The 22,157-nt window shown below is 39.9% G+C and overlaps 1 protein-coding gene across 7 annotated transcripts in view; it reads left to right on the top strand.

Annotated features, from left to right (window-relative positions):
- The window catches only part of TLN2 (talin 2), a 456,511-nt gene that overhangs the window by 276,605 nt on the left and 157,749 nt on the right, over window positions 1–22,157 (top strand). For all 7 annotated transcript variants that reach the window (XM_050797236.1, XM_050797240.1, XM_050797238.1 and 4 more), the window contains 2 exons: window positions 9,226–9,289; window positions 10,650–10,754. In XM_050797236.1, the coding sequence (XP_050653193.1) occupies window positions 9,226–9,289; window positions 10,650–10,754 (169 nt within the window). The remainder of the gene's footprint in view (window positions 1–9,225; window positions 9,290–10,649; window positions 10,755–22,157) is intronic.

Here is a 22,157-nt window from a genome sequence, read left to right on the forward strand (position 1 = left end):
AAGACATGAAAAGATGTTTAACTTAATAAGTGATTCAGAAAATGCAAAATCAAAAGGTATAGAGCATTTCATATCTCTCAGATGGACATACATTTAAATGTGTGAAGACACCAAGGTTCTTTATAGAGGAAACAAGGTATTTCAGAATATGAATCTTTTTATTTAAAAATATATACACAAAGAGAAACCGGATGTATTATTGTTTATAGACACAAGGAGTTATAGGAAGATATTAAAATATCTGTGGAAACTAACTTCAAAAAAGTGGTGGCCAAGCACAGTGGCCCACGCCTGCAATCCCAGCACTTTGGGAGGCTGAGGTGGGTGGATCACCTGAGGTGGGGAGTTCAAGACCATCCTGACCAACATGGAGAAACCCCGTCTCTACTACAAATACAAAATTAGCCAGGTGTGGTGGTGCATACCTGTAATCCCAGCTACTTGGGAGGCTGAGGCACGAGAATCACTTGAACCTGGGAGGTGGAGGTTGCAGTGAGCCAAGATTACATCGTTGCACCCAGCCTGGGCAACAAGAGGGAAACTCCGCTCAAAAAAATAAATAAATAAAATAAATGGCTACCTAATAAAGAAAGGATATGGGACTTCCACTAATTCTGTAATCTCTACTTTAGTAACAAGAGAAGTAGCAGTCATAAAGCAGATATGGCAACATGCCAACATGTATTTCTCCTTGGTGGTAGGTATATAAGTTATAAAGCATATATTTTTCTATAATTTGAAATGTTTCACACTCAACTATTTTTTTTTTTTTTTTGGAGACAAAGTCTCACTCTGTCATCCAGGCTGGAGTGCAGTGGCGCCATCTCAGCCTCCACCTCTCTGGTGCAAGCAGTCCCCTCACCTCAGCCTCTCAAGTAGCTGGGATTTCAAGAATGCACCACCACGCCTGGCTAACTTTTGTATGGGGTCCCAGTTTGATGTCCAAGCTGGTCTCGAACTCCTGGGTTCAAGCGATCCACCCTCTTCAGCCTCCCAAAGTACTGGGATTACAGGCTTGAAACAGCACACCCAGCTCACTGAACTTTTTTTTTTTTTTTTTAAAGATGGTTGCAGTATCTGGGCTTGAAGTGATGATGAAAGCTTATATTCACCAAAGTTGGATATTTAACACGTGGCAAAGGCAAAAGTAATAGGCACTGGAGGCCAGACAGAAAGGTTCCATGACTGCATGTTACGGGAAGAAATGGTCCAAGGGCTGAGAGTGGGCAGGAAGGTCACAGGCTTAGGAAACCTCTCTCATCCTTGACTCCCACAGCCCCCTCTTCCTGTTTGGGAATTCCTCGGAAGTATTTTACTGAGAAAACAAAGCGACCCAGGACATGAATCTTTGTTGAGAAAGAATTCACAGTGGACTTGGAAATTTTCCCCCACAAACTCAAGATAATTCTACTGTCAACAAGCAAAGCTTTTGACCCAGTAGGAGGTCTTAAACCAGTTTTTCACTTGGCCTCTGTTCAAACACATATTCCTCCTTTGGAGTTGGTCATCTGTGTGCTTTTGTCAGAATAATTTGGCCCTTGATTCTCGGTTTTCAAACTAACCAGAAATCTGGCATTTCAACCTCTGTTTTCATCAGCTATCTTACATTATATTCTTCACCACCATCCTCCCACTAAATTAAAAGTAAAATGCAGTAAAAAGCCACTTGCGTACTTCCTCCCTGTGAACTTCTGTCTTGTGTTTCTGACAGCCCGGAGCTCTCCTATCCTCTCAGTTTCGGAGGTAGCGAACGTTCAGTAGTGTCTGTATTGTTTCCTCCTAGCTGTCTTCTGAGGTTGGTGCCTATCTCCCTAACTACTTTGAAACTCCAGAACTTTCAAACCAGGAACCGCTGAAGGTATCCAGCCCTGCGCTGTCTCTGAGTTCCTGGGCAGTGGCGTGTCCTTATATTAAAGGACATTTGGATTGGTTCAGGATGACAGAACTGCTGTGTGACCAAGATAGGACTTCAAACCCATTTCCTATGTTTCTGCCATGCTGCTGTGGTTTGAATGTGTTCTTTCCAAAATTTGGGTGTTGCCAAAGTGATAGCGCTAAGAGGTGGGGCCTCAAGACATGATTAGGTCATGAGGACCTTTCCCTCATGAATGGGATTAAGGCCCATAAAAAAGAGGCTTCACGCAGCATTCAGCCAGCTTGCTCTTCTGCTCCTTTGCCTTGTGAGGACACAGCCTTTCTCCCCTCCCCAGAGGATGCCACCCGTACCAGACAGCTGAACCTGACAGTGCCTTGACCGTGGACTTTCCAGCCTCCAGAACTGTGCAGAAATAAATTTTCTGTTCTTTATAATTGAATTATAAATTATAGAATTAAGTATAATTAAATATAATTAAAAAACCGGTCATTACCAAATCTGTGGTATTCTTTTGCAGCAGCACAAACTGACTAACAAGCTGTTTTCCCTTTCCACTTTTTCTTGCCATTCTGAGCGTTTCCCAGCTCAGTCAGTGCTTCCCTCCGCCTGTGTTATCACCTTACTTAACCAGAACTTAACTGCTACTCGCAGTTGCAGACATTTTGACCTTTGAGTCTGGATTCAAATCCAAGTGTGTCTGAATCTGTAATTTGAGCTTTCAGCCCACTGTGTCAGTGGTTCTCCAACTTCATCTGATCAGAATTATCTAAAGGGCTTATTTAAAGATGCCGGGCCTCACCCCCAGAGCCTCTTATCCAGCAGGTGTGGGGTGAAGCCTGAACACTGGCATTTCTGTCACATTCCCAGGTGCTGCTGATGCTGCTGCTCCTGGGGCCACACTCTGAGAACCTTATGTGATACCAGATTTGACATGTTGTTGTTAATCATTTGGTGATTCAACATCAAGGTTGGAGTCAGCATCCTGGGTGTTCCAGCATCCTTTGGGTGATGCTGTCCTTATCGTACCTCCACCATCCCTCCCCTCTGTTCCTCCACCCTGTGCTGAGTGGACACTCCGCTGCTTTGTTTGTATGTTCATATGGATTCCCTCAGCTCTCACAAATGAGGCGACATCCCTTGTTTTCAATTCGCACGAGCGATAACACTCATAGGTTGGAAACCTCTGCTTTTCAAGTGATAAAAACCAACTTAGAGAAACAGTGACTTCCCTGTGGTCATGCAGTGACTTGATGGCAGCCCTGGGACAGATAAGAGGCAGTTTACGTTTCCCCAAATCATAGCTGCCTCCCTGTGTACTTGTAACTTACGGCCAGACTAGGAAACATCTTTGAAGCTTCTCTTTTGTAATTACTTGTAGAGGCAGCTTAAATTTTACGTAAGAAAATGAGGTTTGATTATGTACACACAATGGAATAATATTTAGCCTTAACAATGGAGATGCTGCCATTTGTGACAACATGGATGGACCTAAAGGACATTATTATGTCCTCTGAGTGAAATAAGCCACACAGAAATGAAAATACTGTGTGGTCTCACTCATATGTGGAACCTTAAAACATAAGAACTCAAATACATAGAAACAGAGAGGAGGAAAGTGGTTACTGAGGGTGCGGAAATGGGGAGATAGTGGTCAAAGGGTACAGAGGCTCAGTTACATAGGATAAATAAGTCTAGAGGCCTGATGTTCCTTATATACAGCATGAGGGCTATAGTTGATAGTATTGTATACTGGAAATTTACAAAGAGTAAATTTTAGGTACGTTTACCCCACACATAAAAACTGTAAGATGATGGATATGTTAATTTGCTTGACTGTAGACATTCTCTCACTATGTATATTATATGAAAATATCACATTGTATAGTTTAAGTATGTACAATAAAATAACAAAATTGCATCTCATCCTTCAAAAAGCAGAAAATGAGGTTTTGGTGACATCTGTATTTGAATTCAGATCCTGCTCCCCTAAATGTGTTAAATTCCTCTTCCCTGATTCCACCGGCTTCTGGGCATTTCTATAAAACTCAATGGCTACCACCTGGTCTTCATTATCATAATCTGATTATTATCTTATTCCACAGAGTCTGAAATACTGATCACGTGGGATGTTGTTTGACTAAAGGGTAACTTGGAGGGTCAGGGTCTGTGGTGGCCCAGAGTATGGTCCCCAGAGCCCACGGATGAGACAGCGTGTGGGCTGTGGCCCTGGGCAACTTAGCATCACTGAGCCTCAGAGTCTGTGTGTAGAATGGGGTCTTGGCTTCCCACGGCTTTTGTCAGTACTCAGTTAATCTGCTAGTGCTTGTAAAGCACCTGAAACAGGGTTTAGCCTTCAGTACATGGCAGCTGTTTTAATTGCAGAAACACTCTCTCTCCATCTGGTTTGGACTATTAGTTGGATAATCCAAAAAGTCATTTAAAATGTAGAATCATAACAGGTGACATCTACTGCTTGAAATCCATTATTCTAACTGTGAACTTATACATGTGTGGCTAGTGTTTTGATGTAGGGCTAAGGTTTTTTCTTGTGTGAATCTCCTGATTGGATTTCTACAGTGTCTTGCATGAACCATGCATAATGCATAATCTTTGAGGGAATTTAAAGACAACCATGAAGCAATCTGAGGACAGAATAGATTTCCATGATATTTTTCCTTTTCAGTATTTAACAGTTGTCTCATCTATATGTCATTTAATACATTTTATGACTATTACCTTTAGGAAGAATGCAGTAGCTCAATTTTTGTACTATTTCAGCAGCTCATGGGCTATGTCAGTATGTCACATTATCATGTGCTATCCAGGCAGCTGCAACAAACTGGAGAACAAATACAGTGGACTTGACCAGAGCAGAAGTCGGGGTTTGTGAGAGAGGAGTCTGTTGGCTGCAAACGTTCAACCTCTCATGGATCTTAGAGAGTCTTCTAGAGATTAGTGTACTGACTTTACTGTTATTATGACTGCATTCAGAAAGGGCCATGCTTAAAAGACTGGCAGTAGAGTTTGGCAGAGAAGTGAGTTCTCAATGCACAGTTTGTAGATGGCTGCCCTTTTAAGGTGAGAACATTTAAGGAGACAGTGGGAGGGATTTTGCTTGGCCAGAACTTGCTTAGTTAGGAATATTTCCAATCAGGTTTGACAGTGTGACCCATTTTTTCTCCGACAAGGCTGACAGATTGCACTTGTATACATGTCCCAGATGTTAGGAGCCTTCCAGACTCAGGTTTGGTAATCAAAACAACAACTGAGCTGGAACTACCGCGCTGCTGGCTGGCAGGCCTTGATGACACCCTGCCTGCTCCCTCCTGCTTTGTGCTGAAGTGGCGCACATGGCTGATTTACTGGGGAAAATACACGCCACACACATGCACACACCATTCATATCTTAAAATGGTTTTTAAATTCCCCACAAACCAATTCTTGAAACCTCAGGGGTCACACCTCTAGTGCACCTTCTGATGTTGTTTTCAGTAACTCCTGAAGACTGCATAGGAGGCAGATTCAGATGGGCTGGTTTGGCGGAGTTTAAAAGAAGGGAGCTTGCTGCAGTACAGGACTTTCTTGCCATAGATGGTCAGCATATTATACCCTGCTGGTCCCCTGGACACCACCATCTGGTATTCTTCTAGTGACAAATTGCTCTGAGACAAATTGCTCTGAGAGGGCTTGACATGGAGCCCTTTTTGGGCGCTTTTGCTACCCTTAACCGCGTCTCTGTTGCTGATGTAGGAGCCACTACCTAGAGGCTGGCAGCAGTGGTTCTCTCATGATACCACTTCCTTATTTTAAATGGGCCCCTGAGAAAGCCTGAAGCAGCTGTGTGTTCAGGTGGACCCACTCTTGTTCTGGGAGGTCAGAGGCTCTCTGCTACTTACTCAAAAGTCCTGTGCCTTCAGCTGTCTTTACCTCTCTGAAATTCAGCTTCCTCTTTGGTGGCGATGGTGCCTTCCAGCTCTCTCTGAATCGTTCATTTTTGTCCATGAAGTTGCTTAATGATAATTTTAATGTCTAAACTGCTGCAGATTAGATATTTCTTAGATCCCTCCTGCTGACAAACTTGGAATCTCTCTTTTTTTCTTATTAGTGAAATCATACAACTTTTCCTTCGTGAGTGGCTTCTTCCCCTTAGCATAGTGTTTCCATGTTGTAGCATATGTCGGTACTTCCTTTAGATAGAAATGATTTTCCATTGTATGGAGAAACCACATTTTATCCATTAGTTGATGGACTTTTGAGTTATTTTCATCTTTTGGCTCTCAATAATGCTGCTGTGAACATTTGTGTGCAAGTTTTTGTGTGGAAGTGTTCTCATTTTTTTCTGGGCATATATCAAGGAGTAGAATTGCTGCATAATATTTTAAGGAACTATCAAACTTTTTTTTTACAGCAGCTGTACCGTTTTATATTCCCGCCAGCAGTGTATGAGGGTTCCAGTTTCTCTATGCCTTTGCCAACACTTGCTGTTGTACATCTTTTTTATTGTAGTCCTCCTAGTGGGTATGTATTGGTATCGCATTGTGGTTTTTTTTACATTTTCCTAGTGGCTAATAATGTTGAACATACTTTCATGTGCCTATTGGCCATTTGTATCTCTTCTTTGGAGAAATGTCTGTTCATGTCCTCTGCCCGTTTTTAATTGAGTGTTTGTCTTTTCATTATCAGTTAAAGGTTTTTTATATATTCTGCATATATTGCAATATATTGCAATTTCCTCATAAATAATTTGCAAATATTTTCCCCCATTCTATGGATTGTATTTTCACTTTCTTGATGGTGGTATTTGCAATTTAAAAGTTTATAATTTCGAAATAGTCCTTTTTTTTTTCTCTTACTACATGTGCTTTTGGTATTATATCTAAAAACTCTTTGCCTAAATCAAGGTCATAAAGATTTACTCCTGTATCTGCTTCTGAGAGTTTTATAGATTTAGCTATTACATGTAGGTCTATCATAGATTTTGAGTTAATTCTAGTGTATAGTATGAGGTATGGGGTTCAATTTCTGTCTTTTGCATGTGAACATCCTGTTGTCCCAGCACCAGTTGTTTAAAAATGTATTCTTTCCCCACTGAATTGTCTTGGAACCCTTGTTGAAAATCAGTTGACTATAAAGGTGAGGGTTAATTTCTGGACTCTCAATTCTGTTCTATTGACCTGTGTATCTGTTCTTACATCATTACTGCACTGTCTTTGTTACTAGAGCTTTGTAGGTAAATATATTTCTTATATCTCTTTTAGTTTATTATTATGCCCTCCTTTTCACCATTACTACCAAACTATTTATTTTTGAAGAAGCTAAGTTATTTTCATAGAATTTCTTGTGTTTGGGTTTGGCTAATTGTATCCTGATGGTATCATTGAACATGTTCCCCTATTCTTTTTGTAAACCGTTATTTAGATTTAGGGATTCAATTAAATTCAGTTTTAATTATGTATTTACTTATTCTTTATTGCCAAGAATACTTCCTAGGTGGTGCTGTATACTTCCTTTTGTATCAGTTGGAAGGCATATATTATCTGGTTATCCTACTTTGATTAATATTAAAATTGATCATTGGGTTTAGATGTTATCAGAGCGATCAATCTGTTAAAAAGTTCCTGATCAACTTGTTATTTTTTTGTCTTACAGTCATTGAATTTGCTTTGATCTATCAGTTATTTCAGTAAGAGTTGTATAATGATGATTTTGGACTTCTTTTATTTTTTCTACATTTATTAGCTGTGATTCTTGCCCTCATGAACATTTAGAAACATCAGAATAAATACTTGTTTCTTTCCCCTCATTTATAATTTTCAGTATGAGTTGGGACCATAGCAATCTCTTAAGGTGACCATGATTTTTTAAAAAAATCTTTGTAGATATTAAATATCTGTGCTTTAACTTACTGCAATCATCCTTTTTCTGATGCTTAAATTGTCCCATCACATGGTATTAATTATATGATGTCTGGGATTTGCATCGGAATAATCCAGGGGAGGTCAGTGGGATGGGGAAATAGATGAGTCATGATTGGCCATGAGTTGATAACTGTCGAGGTTGGATGGATGGGTTTATTACTTTGTTCTCTCTTTTTCAATATACAGTTTTAAATCATCCAATTTTTGGCTAATGGGAATTCATTGATACTGGCTCCAGTATTATCTTGGTAACTTCCTTGATTCAAGCCACAAGAAGTCCCAGGAACATTTTATACATTTCCTGCCTCAGACCAAGAGTCAGTGATTTATCTGAGACTTGATTCCTTTTAGTGGAAATGGTATTTAGAAGACCACCTGGCCTAGGCACCAGCAGGGGTGGTGGGGGCACAGGGTGCTATCAGGTTGTTCTTGCTCCTGGCCTTTAAAGGGGACGTAGCTAGAAAATGTTTTTCAGGAAAAGAAAAATGAATCAGGTACTCAGGCCAGTATTTCCAGTTCAAATAAAAAATGCAGAATGTTTAGCCAAGTCTTTTTGCATTTTGTTTATTTTTATCTATTTTATGCTGAAAAACTTGGTTCCTAACAACAACCATAATTACTCATTTTCTTTATCCTAATTATATATAACATCCTACTTATATATAGTGTAATATCCTAATTTTATTGTGTGTGTTTATGTATAGACAGGAGGGAAAGTAGATGTTAATTTGAAATACTAATATTTTTACTAACAAATCTACTATGGTTTATTTTGTCCGTAATATCCTACGAGGGATATACAGTCAAAAGACTGTTTTGCAAAGTTACTTGACATAATTATTCTCCCTGTAGTTATGCTGTCAACTTGATAGACGGTTTTAGTTTGCTTTAGATTTTTAGATGTTGCTTTTTTTTTTTTTTTTTTTTTGCAATTTCATGTGGTTCTAAAGTGAAAACTATAATATAAGAAATACAGAAGAAGTTTAGTTTCCATCCTTGTTCCTTGTTTTTCCCCTCTTCCACGGAGAACCATTTTTATTAGAACTAGGTTTATCTTTGTATTTTTTTTAAATATGTAGACAATAGAAAATAATGTTTTCAAAATAAGTATCTCCTTCGTTTCTTACAAAAGGCAGCATACTATATACTCTTGTGCTCTTTTTTTTTTTTTTTTTTTTTTTTTCCACTTTACAATAGATCCTGGAAATTCTTTCTTCTTTAAATATGTTAGTTTGACCTTTTCTATCATACTAGTTTTATGTCCGTGTCCTTATTCAAGTGCATCGTAGGATATAGCAGTCTGTTATTAATTACTCCGTAAAATACTGGGAGACTTAGTGAGTTAACTGTGAGTTTTATTAAATGTCTTTGCTTTGCTTCTCATCATAGAACATGATAAATGCCTTTCCTTTTTCAATGTCTCTCTCTTAGTCTGAAGGAATTCCTGCCCAAAGAATATATCAAGCAGAGAGGAGCTGAAAAGAGGATCTTTCAGGTATTGGAAATGTACAGAACTTTATTATTCTCCTCACTCCCCATCCTCATTTATTAGTATGAGGGGGCCTCTGCGCATAATAGTTTTATACCTCGTGCCTGTACTCTTATATAATAAATGATTACTGACTCAAGAGTAAAGAAGCTGACAGTTCTACTTTGGGCAGATTTATTATCTTAATCCATATTTTCTTGCTAAAGGTTACCTAGCCCTTCTGAGAAAAATGTGCATACATTTAATTTCAAAGGCATTATCTTGGTAACATTGAAACAAGGTGATAGACCGTTAACATGCACTGAGGAAGGATCTACAAGTAGCCTCTTTGTTCTGAGATTTGTTTTTAGAAACTGGAATTTGGAAATTAGCGCCTTTTAAAAATCCAGGATTATTCTAAAAATCAGAGACTTGTCCAGTCTACACAACCAGTAAGAAAAGCCCTAACACAAACTTTGGCGTGCAACACTCTAAGGAATCCAAGATACCAAAGTCGTCTTTGATCCTGAAATGTAAATATAAATTAAAATACAAATTTCATGCATATAAAACATACTTTTCTCCAGTATTGTTTCTGAGTACTATCGTGTACAGACATGTATTTACCCTATTCTTTAGAAAATTATACTTTTTTTTTTGAAGCAGAGCCAAGACGGAGTGCAATGGGGTGATCTCAGCTCACTGCAACCTCTGTACCCTACCCCCCACCCCCCACCCCTCCCCCCATCCCCTACCCCCTACCCCGCCCCCGTTCAAGTGATTTTCGTGCCTCAGCCTACCAAGTAGCTGGGATTACAGGCATGTGCCACACCACCCGGCTAATTTTTGTATTTTCAGTGGAGATGGGGTTTCACCATGTTGGCCAGGCTGGCCTCAAACTCCTAATCTCAAATGATCCACCCACCTTGATCCCCAAGTGTTGGCATTATAGACATGAGCCACCACACCCAGCCAATACCTTTTGGATGGATGTTAGAATGACACCTCTCCTGAGAAGAACATTTTTCTTGGTATCATTTAAAGTCTTGGCCCTCAACCATTTGGGACGTGGAGTCCTTTGAAAATGTGATTGCGGTTATGGACCCTGTTCCCACCATACTGCATGTGTGCATGAATTGTCGCATTTAGTTGTGAAGTAATGTGGCTACTTGGGCTACTTGGGCTCAAACTCTGGTTTGAAATCCCTATGTTAGAACTTCCTGTGTGCTCTGATCCTTGGTCAGCAGTTGCCTGTGTTATGGAGGGGTCTCAGACACAAACATCACTTAATGATCATTCCTAGCCACTGTGTCCACCACGTACAATAACTACCTCTCTCTGCTGGCAGAGATGCAATAACTGCTCCCGGCTACTGTCACTTTTGCAGGAGCATAAGAACTGCGGAGAGATGAGTGAGATAGAAGCCAAGGTCAAGTACGTCAAACTCGCACGGTCCCTCCGCACATATGGCGTGTCCTTCTTCCTGGTGAAGGTGAGTTGGGCAGAATGGGGAGGGCGTTCACCTTGACCATTTCTTTTTTCTTTGGTTCAAGCATTTGCTGTTAAGTCTGGTTTGTCCTGCTCACCCTGCTAGCATTTGCAGGTGGATCATCTGGCTAGTGCTGACCTGCGTTTAGCTGCACCACAGCCATGAGGGGTATGACCTGTGGGCTGGTGAGTGAGCCCTGCTGTCCAGGAGCCCCTGGGCAGCTGGGCTTTGCTCAGATCACTGTCAGGGCTATAAAGTCCCTGAAGGAGTGAGTTCACTTTTCCTTCTTATTCCTTCTCCTGACAATGTTTCATTTATGACCATCAAGAGTCCTGTGGACTAAGTGAAGGCTCTTCACCACTGCAGACCAAATCGAATTCATGTAGTAAATACGATGCTTCGTTTGTATACTTTAAGACAGAACTTGGGATTTTACGGCCCTCAGGTCTGTTTTCATGGGAATTTTCTGTTTTCCTACTAGAGGATAAGAGGCGTGTCTTTGAAATTGCACCTGTGAGCAAGCCCAGGTTGGCCCTTGATGGCTGTCATCTTCACTTGACCGACAACTCTTCTGGTTATCTTTGTTACCCCTTTGCTTTTCCTAACCTCAGGGAAATGATACTCTCTTTAGTTGTCTAACTATTAGGTTTCACATATTTCTACTTGTTTTGCTTTGGCCCCTTTGGCCTGTCACCTGGGGCCCTGGAGAAAGCTCTAACTTCTAGTGAGTCTTCTTGTGTTGCTTTCAGCAAATGGGAGCAAACCAGCCGTGTTGCGGCTGCATCCAGGGACTGACGTTGGAAGGACAAAACTGACCAGACTAGGAAGGTGTCTCTCCCCACAGCCAAAGAGAACTACAAAAGAAGAAGTTACATTGTCCTCTAAGATGTTTTTCTTGACTCCACTCCTCATTGGAGCAAGCTGCCTCATTTGGAGAGAGGAGATAGCAAGAAGTTGTGTGTCAGAAAGCCATATGCTGCATGCTGATTAGTTATTAATACATCAACCAAACTAGCTCTCAGTTTTACACCCAGAATCGCTGTGGCCTTTGCAATGAAGAAAGTGTATGTCAGTCACCTTGTTTTTAAGAAAAATAATTGAGAGGTTGAATCTTTTACGTTTAGTGGCAGTTTTAAAGTATCATTGAATATTTGAATGGCACTGATGCCATCTAGGTAACAATGACTCCACTTATCAATATTAATAATAACAGCAATAATGTTTAGTAAACAGCCATCCATCAAGCTTATCTCATTCAAACCTATCAACAACCCAAGGGCAAAACTACTATTAGTATCTTCTTTTTGTTTTTGGAGACGGAGTCTCACTCTGTCGCCCAGACCGGAGTGCAGTGGCGCGATCTTGGCTCACTGAAACCTCTGCCTCCTGGGTTCAAGCAATTCTCCTGCCTCAGCCTCTCAAGTAGCTGGGACTACAGGTGCATGCTGCCACACCCAGCTAATTTTTTGTATTTTGGTAGAGACAGGGTTTCATCATATTGCCCAGGCTAGTCTTAAGCTCCTGAGCTCAGGCACTCCGCCCACCTTGGCCTCCCAAAGTGCTAGGATTACAGGTGTGAGCCACAGCACCCAGCCTTACTATCTTCTTTGTATAAGTGAGAACACAGAGGCCCAGCTAGATCCAGTGATTCAGTTGGGGCCATAAGGCTAGTAACTGAAGAAGCCAGGACTTGAGTTCAGGTCTCCCTGATTCACAGATGGTGTTCCCAGCCTCTAGCTGTACTGCCTTAGCTGGAGTGACCCCATTTGAGAGGCAGTCACCTGCTTCCACCGTTCTAGCTTCCCATCTGTGCCCTGAACACATGGGGAGATCTGCTCATTTTAGAAATTGTGCTTTTCATTCATTATTGTGAAGGGCATCCAGTAGTAAATGAGCTCCAATGCCTTGCAGGGACAAAGATTAAACAAATTTTCATCATGTCCACTGCTAATGGCTTCAATTTCCATTTATTTTCTTGAGTTTCCCTGTAGTCCTCCCAGTATTAAATTCATCTCTTACATTCATATCGTCTCTTCCATTAATACCATCAGGCTTCACACACAGTCAGTTTCAGCGATGTGCTTGCATGTAGGTTAGTAAATTTAGGATAATAAAGAACATAAAGAAATCTGTAATTAGGAAGAGAAGTTGAACACCAAATTGTAGAAAAAATCAGTTTGTTCTCCAGCGACAATTTAGAACCTAAGAAAAATCGGTGCATGGTCACTTAGGATAATTTGAGAGCGAGCAAAGATCTTCTCGTTATAGCGGGGTCTTGCAGATTTGATCAAACCAAATCTCCGTTTACAAAATTACTTAAGGCACAACAAGAACATGAGAGACCTTTTTTCCCTTCCTTCCTTACTCTTTCCTTCCCTCTCCTCTCTCTCTGTATTTCCCTTCTTTCTCTATATTTTTTTAAAAATTGCATCTCTTTGAAGAGAAGAAAGGATTAAGAAAATAGGCAGCACTTGCAACTTTTTTTTTTTTTTGAGATGGTGTGTCACCCAGGCTGGAGTGCAGTGGCGCAATCTCGGCTCACCACAACCTCCGCCTCCTATATTCAAACAATTCTCCTGCCTTAGCCTCCCGAGTAGCTAGGGTTACAGGCATGCACCACCATGCCCAGCTCATTCTGTATTTTTAGTAGAGATAGGGTTTCTCCATGTTGGTCACGCTGGTCTTGAACTCCCGACATCAGGTTATTCTCCTGTAATCCCAAAGTGCTGGGATTACAGGCGTGAGCCACCATGCCTGCCCAGGCACTTGCAACTTGTATATACATATTAAATATTCAAATTTTTATTTTATTTTTGTTGCTTTCTACAATGTTAATAGCATATTGCTCACTTCAGTGTTTTGCTCAGTGGGCCCATTAGTATGACATTTTATTTTATAATTGTTTTTAATATAATTTATGTGACCATAGTTTGCCTTATTTTGAAAGTGGTATAGCTAAAAAATGCAGGAACTAGTCAATATTAAGAATTAATGAACCTGAATCAGATCAAGACTTTAAATAAGATGATATCATATGACTGTTTTATATAAAGCCACTAAGATGTGTGATAAAACTCAACATCTTATTGAAAATTCTTTAAAATGCTGGAATATAAGTGTACTTGCTCACCATGATAGAGGTTCATCGGTATCAAACCTCTCATTAGTATCATACTTAATAGAGACGCTAGAGAGAAATCTATAAGAGGCTGGGCGTGGTGGCTCATGCCTGTAATCCCAGCACTTTGGGAGGCCAGGGGAGGCAGATCACTTGAGGTCAGGAGTTCAAGACCAGCCTGGCCAACATGGTGAAAACCCGTCTCTACTAAAAATACAAAAGTTAGCCAGATGTGGTGGTGCACACCTGTAATCTCAGGTACTTGGGTAGCTGAGGCAGGAGAATTGTTTGAACCTGGGAGGCAGAGGTTGCAGTTAGCCAAAATTGCACCACTGCACTCCCACCTGGGCAATAGAGCAAGACTCTGTTTAAAAAAAAAAAAAAAAAAAAAAAAAAAGGAAAGAAAGCTGTAAGAGTTGAAATCAGAATAAATGTGCCCACCATCTCATTACCCTCTAACATTATTTTGGAAGTTCTGGGAAATACAGTAAGATACAAAAATGAGGGGAAAATCGTTGCTTTAGCAAATGAAGGAACAAAATTACTATGACTTGTAGCTATGATTATTTATCCTGTAACAAGATATACCAAGTCATTTTTTTTTTAACTTGGAAATTATTACAGATTCACAGGAAGCTGTAAAACTAACTCAGAATCAAAAAGTCAGATGATAACAAGTGTTGGTGAGGATATGGAAAAATTGGAACAGCCGTAACTTGCTGGTGGGAATGTAAAATGGTACTGTCACTTTGGAAAACAGTCTGTCAGGTACTCAATTGATTAAACATAGAAATACCATATGACCCAGCAATCCCACTTCTATGAATATATACCAAAGAAAATTGAAAGTGCGTATCCACATAAAAACTTACACATAGGTGTTCACAGCAGTGTTAGCCCAAAGTAAGAAACAACACAAAGCATCAGCTGATGAATGGGTAGACAATTTATGTTGTATCCATACAATGCAATATCATTCAGCCATAAAAAGGAATGAAGTACCGATATATGCTACAACATGGATCAACTTTGTAAATGTTATGCTCAGTGAAAGAAGCCAGTCACAAAAGACCACATACTATATGATTCCCTCTATGTGAAGTGCCCAGAAGAGGCAAATCTATAGAGACAGAAAGAAGGTTAGTGGCTGCTTAAGAGTGTGGTGAGGGAGAGAGGGGAATGATGGCTAAAGGGTGCAGGGTTCTTTTTGATGTGTTAAAAATATTCTAAAACTGACTGTGGTTTTAAAAATAACAGTAATACAGAAAGGTCATATGTGCCCTTCATCAGGTTTCCTCCAATGCTAACAACGGTACAGTAACACAGCCAGGAGAATGACATTAGTACAATCCACAGACCTTATTCAGAGTTCTCCAGCATTACATGCACTTGTGTGTGTTTAGTTCCATGCAATTTTGTCATATTTATAGATTTGTGTAACCTCCACCATTATCAACTTACTCCAGCACCATTTGTTGAAAGTGCTATTCTTCCTCCATTGAGTTGCTTTTGCATCTTTGTCAAAATTTAGTTCAGCACATCTATATGGGTCTATTTCTGGGTTCTCTGTTTTGTTCTCGTTCAAATATGTATCCCTGTGCTAATCACACTGTCGTGATCAACTTTAGCTATAAGTAAGCCCTAACATCAGATAAATTCCCTTAACTTTTTTCTTTTTTTTCAAAATCGTTTTAGCCATTTTAGGTTTTTTCCTTTTCATATATACTTTCCAACAAACTTATCTATGTCTACAAAAAGGCTTGCTGTGATTTTGATAGTAATTGCATTAAATTTATAGATCAATTTGGAGATAATTGACATTTTTACTGTGTTAAATCTTTTAACCCATAAACATGATATAGAGAGCCTCCTTGATTGCTTTCAACATTTTGTAATTTTCAGCTTATGGATCCTGTACATGTTTTAACAATATGTACACAATCATTTTAATTTTCAGGTTTATTGTTAAATTGATTAAATTGGCCAAGGAAATTGATAAGGCATATGTCAACCATATGAAATAAGCCCTTAGAGTATGTATGTAAAAATTCGCAAAACCATTTAGAGTATATGATAAAAAGAGATCACATGCAGAATAGCACCAGAAAGAAAAAATTGTATACCTAAGGTATACTTTTTTTTTTCAGTCACTTTTGGGGTGTAAGTGGTTTTTTGTTACATGGGTGAATTATATAGCAGTGGCTCCCGTCACCCAAGTAGTGTACATTATACCTAATGTGTACTTTTTTGTCTGTAGCCCCGCTCCCACCCTTTCCCTTCTGAGTCTCTAAAGTTCATCTATATGCGTCTGTGTACTCATAGCTTAACTCCCACTTACAGGTGACAGCATATGGTTTTTGGTTTTCCACTCCTGTGTTACTTACTTAGAATAATAGCGTCCAGCTCCATCCAAGTTGTTGCAAAAGACATTATTTTGTTCTTTTTCATGGCTGAGTAGTATTCCATGGTGTATATATGCCACATTTTCTCTATCCACTCATTAGTTGATGGTCACTTAGGTTGAGTCCACATCTTTGCAGTTGTGAATTGTGCTGCTATAAACATACATGTGTAAGTGTGTTTTTCATATAATGTCTTCTTTTCCTTTGGGTAGATACCTGGTAGCAGTAGTGGATCAAATGGTAGATCTACTTTTAGCTTTTAAGGAATCTCCATACTGTTTTCCATAGAGGCTGTACTAACTGGGGCAATAAATTTTTTAAAAGACATCAGTAACAGATTTCTCATGCCCCAAACTGAACATTGCATTAAATTGTGAAGGAATTATGCTAATGAAAGCATAATTTAGGAAGTAAATTAAAAGTTAGTAATTCCACTTTCCCATTCACTACTTTTATAGGCTTCTATTAGAAACTCTAAATAAGTAAATGAAATTATAATTAATAATGATATTGAACACACTTACTCAAACCACACAGCCTTGAAATCAGTCATAGATGTTTTGAAAGGACTGGTTTCATGTGCTTAGAGCTGCTTACATCATATTTTCTTCTATGTCTATGAACATTTTGTCCTAAAAATCAGTATTAAACTTTGTGTCGTTGTAATAGAGCATGCTTGCATGTTGGAGTTGGGACGATTGGCCTAGAATCCAGGATGGTAATTTACACCTGTGTGAGAAATAGTAGAAACTTATATGACCTTAGGGAAAGTACCTAAACTCTAAATCTCTGTTTCTTCATCTGAAAAATAGGAATAATTCCTTATAGAGCTCTAATGATGAGTAAGCGAGCTAATGTATGTAAACAAGTGTGGTGACTGGAAAATAAGGATATTGATTAATTTAATTTTATTTATTAGTTTTTTAGAGACTAGATCTCACTCTTATCACCCAGTCTGGAATGTAGTGGCATGATCATGGCTCACTGCAGCCTCTTGAGTAACTGAAACTATAGGCACGTGCCACCACACCCAGCTAATTTATTTTTATTTTTTCTCTCTTTTTTTTTTGTTTTTGTTTTTGTTTTTGTTTTTTGAGACAGAGTCTCGCTCTGTCGCCCAGGCTGGAGTGCAGTGGCGCGATCTCGGCTCACTGCAAGCTCCGCCTCCTGGGTTTACGCCATTCTCCTGCCTCAGCCTCCTGAGTAGCTGGGACTACAGGCGCCCGCCACTGCGCCCGGCTAATTTTTTTGTATTTTTAGTAGAGACGGGGTTTCACCGTGGTCTCGATCTCCTGACCTTGTGATCCGCCCGCCTCAGCCTCCCAAACTGCTGGGATTACAGGCGTGAGCCACCGCGCCCGGCCTATTTTTATTTTTTCTTAGAGACGGATCTCCTTATGTTGCCTAGGCTGGTCTTGAGCTCTTGGCCTCAAGTGATCCTCCCACCTCAGTTTCCCAAAGTGTTGGGATTGCAGGCATGAGCCACTGTACCTGGCCTAATAAATATCAGATTATCCCAGACACTGAACTCTTCCCATATTTCCCAAATCCCTGGCCCTAGGGGCCAGCTAGTAAACATTTCAGGCTTTGCCAATCATGCTCCTCAACTTTGCCCCTGTAGTATGAAAGCAGCCATAGGCAAAATGTAAATGAATGGCATGGTTATGTTTCTACAAAGCTTTATTTTTGGACTCTGAAATTTGAATTTTATGTAATCTTTGTCGCACAAAATATTCCTCTTGATTTGTTTAAAATTTAAAAATAGAAAATTCATTCTTAGCTCTTGGGCCATAAAACATAAGCTGGATTTAGCAATGGGCATAGTTTACCCACCTCCATACAGAGCATGTCTGCGAGCCATATAATGAATTCACACGGAATAGCATTAGGCAGCAGTATTTTCAGTGGCTAGGAAATATGCTTTGGAAAAGAAGGACTTCAGTTTGGATCCTGGCTTTGCCACTTAGTAATTTGACCTTGGATAAGTTACCTTACCTTCCATCTCTTGCTTCAGTTTGTTCACCCATAAAATTATGACTTTTTATGAGGTTTAAATAAGTTAATACAGAAAAGGGGACTGCCTCATATAAATCTCCATAAATGGGAGCTTTAAATGTCTACATTCTTCCTTGTTGCGTTGACTTCTTTTGCGTTTCATCATGATCTGCTACACCAAAACCCCACAAGCAACAGTAAGGCATTTCCCATGACTGGCATAAAATCTTGTTTCATTCCAGAAAATCACTGGGTAACTCTTCTCACTTCTAAATTTGCCTTTGAAAATTTTTTGCAGACATAGCCAGAGCCTTGAGGTTTTAGATTACCTGGGGGAACAGACCCTCTTCTCCCCTAAACTGTAAAAACACCAGACAGGGCGTTCAGAGCATCTCAGAATCCCAAGTTTAGTCAAAATAGATTGGCAGTCACTTGTAGGGAGAGAAATGGCTAATAAACAGGGTCTACAGGTTTGCTCTTGAGCAGCCGTTTTTCCCCATCCCCCTAAAATAAAGAAATATACTGAAGACAGAACAAAACACGCAAACCAGCCCTTTGGCCAAGCCAATCTAGAACTCTAGTGAGCTCAGCTGGATCATGGGGAGGACCCTATGGGCTTGGGCCATATTGAAATGAAGGACCGGGAGCCAGAAGCTCAGTCCAGTTGCATTCCTCCATCTAGTTCTGGATCTCAGATGTGAAGCAGAGGTGATGTCAGAATCAGGCAATCTCTGCACCTGTGAGAAGAGTCTGCAGACAGCAGGCTTGATCACAGCTGGCTGCCAGGGCTACACCCGGAGTAGCAGCTGAAATACGTTTGAAAGAGGAGGGCTTGGGTTCATTAACGAGAAGTTCATTGCTTCTCCTCGGTAGAATGCCTGCTTTCACCTGCCTCTGAGTTATACACGCTGCAGACGTTTTCAAAACAAAAACAATCTAATCAGGACCACCTTGAGAGAGAAGCTTCTAGATGGCTGGCAGAAATCACAGCTACAACTCTGTGTGTGTGTTGGTATATAAGATAGATGGGTTTTCACTGGTGCCTGCTTTAGCCTGCTTTGTGTACTGGAGATAAAAGGAAGCTGGTCTGTGTAGTTGAAGGTTGGAAAGGAGTGGTGTGGGGGTTATTGATATTTGAGGCATAGGAAGGAAAGAGGAAGCTTTATTACCCTGTGGCCCTCCCCTCACATCCCTGTCACTGAGGCTCTAAGGCAGGTCTCTGCACCGGGGAAGACCTTGCATCATGATCACAGATCTCAGCCATTTGCGACTTTACCTTTCTCCAGCTGCTCTGTATTTTGTGTGTAGGTGCTGAAGTAATTTTATCCCTTGATGGTGGTCTCTGTTGACAGTTCCAGTATTTTTTGAGTTCCCTCAGCCCCTTTTCCTCAGTTGTGACCTGCTGCTAGAAAGTCCACTGTAACTTGTTTGTTCACTGTGGCTTCCTCTCCCAATCTGGAATGATCTTGACAAGAATTAGGGCAATCCGTCACGATTCTGTGTTCCCGCACCCCAGAATCCCTCACTGGGGAGCAGTGCAGATGGGAAAGAATGAAGGCAGCAGCTGCAAACCATATTTTATCTCCAGTCCTCTTCCTGGGTCCCAGAAGCTGGGTTTGTGCCAACCCCGTGCTACTAAATTAGCTGCCTAGAGCCTCTCAACCTAAAACTCTGTGTGGCTCCTGAAGCCAAAGTAGATTAACTGACATTGTCTGCCCTGCACTGATCTCACCCTTGTGGAACTGTCCTCTCTTTGAAAAAAATCTGACCCTTCTCAGTGTTTAAGACTTAAGGTTCAGGGAGGAATATTCCCCTCCTCTGAGACCCAGGTAGATTCCTCACACAATGGTGTCCTCCCTGAGGAAGCTGGGGGTGTGCGGTGACTGTCACCATCTGAGGGTTACCAAATGCCCATGGTGAGGGCGGTTGGGGTTGGGGGGGATTTGGCCTTTTCTCTTTTTGCTTCTACCGGAAGACAGTCAACTACAGTAGACAGTCAGCTTTTGGATATTTTTGAGCTACTCAAATCTGTGTTCAAACTATGGCTTTACCACTCACCACTGTTGGCCTTGGTCTCTTCACTTACAAAGTGAAAAGTGATGACACCAGTGTTTTGGAGATGCTCTGAAGATGAACAGATGATGCTTACTAAGTATCTAGTATGCTCCAACTGTGTTTTAAATGCCATTACCCTGTGTTGGGTGTGTGTAGACACATCCACAAATGGATCCTTTGTGTGAATGTATGTGTCTATGCCCCTGAGAATAGCAGTTGAGATGTTGCTAGATTTCAGCAAATATAACTTGAAAAGGTTTTCCTGACAACCCTAAAAATATACATGCATTAAATGAAATATTGGAAATAAGGAAAAGCATGAAAAAAATAATACAAAACACATGAGACGTTCAGTGCCATTTTTTTTCATGTAATGGACATATGCCTATTTTTAAATTTTTATTTCCCCTAAGATTAGGCCCTATATTCTGTTTTTTAATAATATATTATGAATAATTTACTTCCATAAAACCAATTGTTTTTCTACAGTATGATTTTTAATCATGTAGGGTAATCTGTTATCTGGATATATCATAATTTATGTATTAAGTCCCGTGTTATTGAAAATTTGGATTGTTTCATCTACAGCCATACCACCCTGAATGGGCCCAATGTTGTCTGAAAATTTGGGTGGTTTCTAGCTTTTCACTATGATGTACTGTGGTTGAGCTTCATGTGGCATAATCTTTACACACATTTATAACTTTATTTTTTTAGACTAAGTTCCTAAAAGCTAGCTGTGTCAAAAGTAGGGACTTTTTAAGGGTTTGGATAGATATTGACACATTTTCTCTCATGAAGGCTTTGCTGTCTTAAGCTTTCATCACTACTGACCCCCTTCACATGTTCCTCAAATCTGAGTATTAATTTTAATTAAAAAACCTCAGCTATTTTAAGTGAAAACTTATTTGCTTGTGTTATTTTAAAAACATTTTCTGTTCATATTCTTCAGCAGCTATTTTGTTGATATATGAACACATCACATAGACAGTATATGAAGTCTATTGCCATTACATTCATTGTAAATATTTATTGCCCAGTCTTTTTCATTTTTTATGAGGTTTTTTTTAGCTTCTGCTCCCCTCCCCCCGATCTATCAAAAGTATGTATATTTTGAGTTAAGCCTATTAATCATTTCCTTTATGGCTTGTTATGTTGGTGTTTTTCTTAGGAAATCATTTCTCACCCAAGGATCACAAAAATACTCACTTGGATTTTCTTCCTAAATTATTAATCTCTCTTTAATTTGTTTTGGTATGAGTGTGAGCTAAGGGTCTATTATTTTAATAGACATTACTATGTCTTAAAACATTATTAAAACTAGTTATACAATAAGTTTTAAGAATCAGTAGATATACAAAATTCCAAAACAAAGAATCCAAACAGAAATATATTTCAGAGATTTAAAAAAGGGCAGGAAGCTGTGTCTCCTCATAATGAGAAGATTCTACTTCGACAGAGTTTTAGTTAAGCTAATTTTAAATCTCAGATTAATCCTCTTTTGTTACTCACTGAGTTGGCCACTGGAAGTGATAGTACCTGGAATTCACCTTTGCTTCTTTTTCTCTGGATGTCTTTTCAGTTCTATCCCATCTTTCTGACATAGTCTGTTTTTGGAGCAAGCTGCCCTCCTGAACAGGAGGCATGCTCTTGTGGCTCTTTCCATACTTCTCATGTCTTTGTTTGAGTTCCCATACCTTTAGTTTAATGAGTTATTCACCTAGCCTCAAAACCTTGGTTTTCCTATAGCCCTGCCTGTTTTGAAACACAGTGTATGCAGGTAAAACGTTGAAAAGTCACTGATTCCTTGGCAAAGTCAGATGTATTCAGAGGAAG

This window comes from Macaca thibetana, chromosome 7 (assembly GCF_024542745.1).
Source record: "Macaca thibetana thibetana isolate TM-01 chromosome 7, ASM2454274v1, whole genome shotgun sequence".
In the NCBI taxonomy this organism is placed as follows: domain Eukaryota; kingdom Metazoa; phylum Chordata; class Mammalia; order Primates; family Cercopithecidae; genus Macaca; species Macaca thibetana.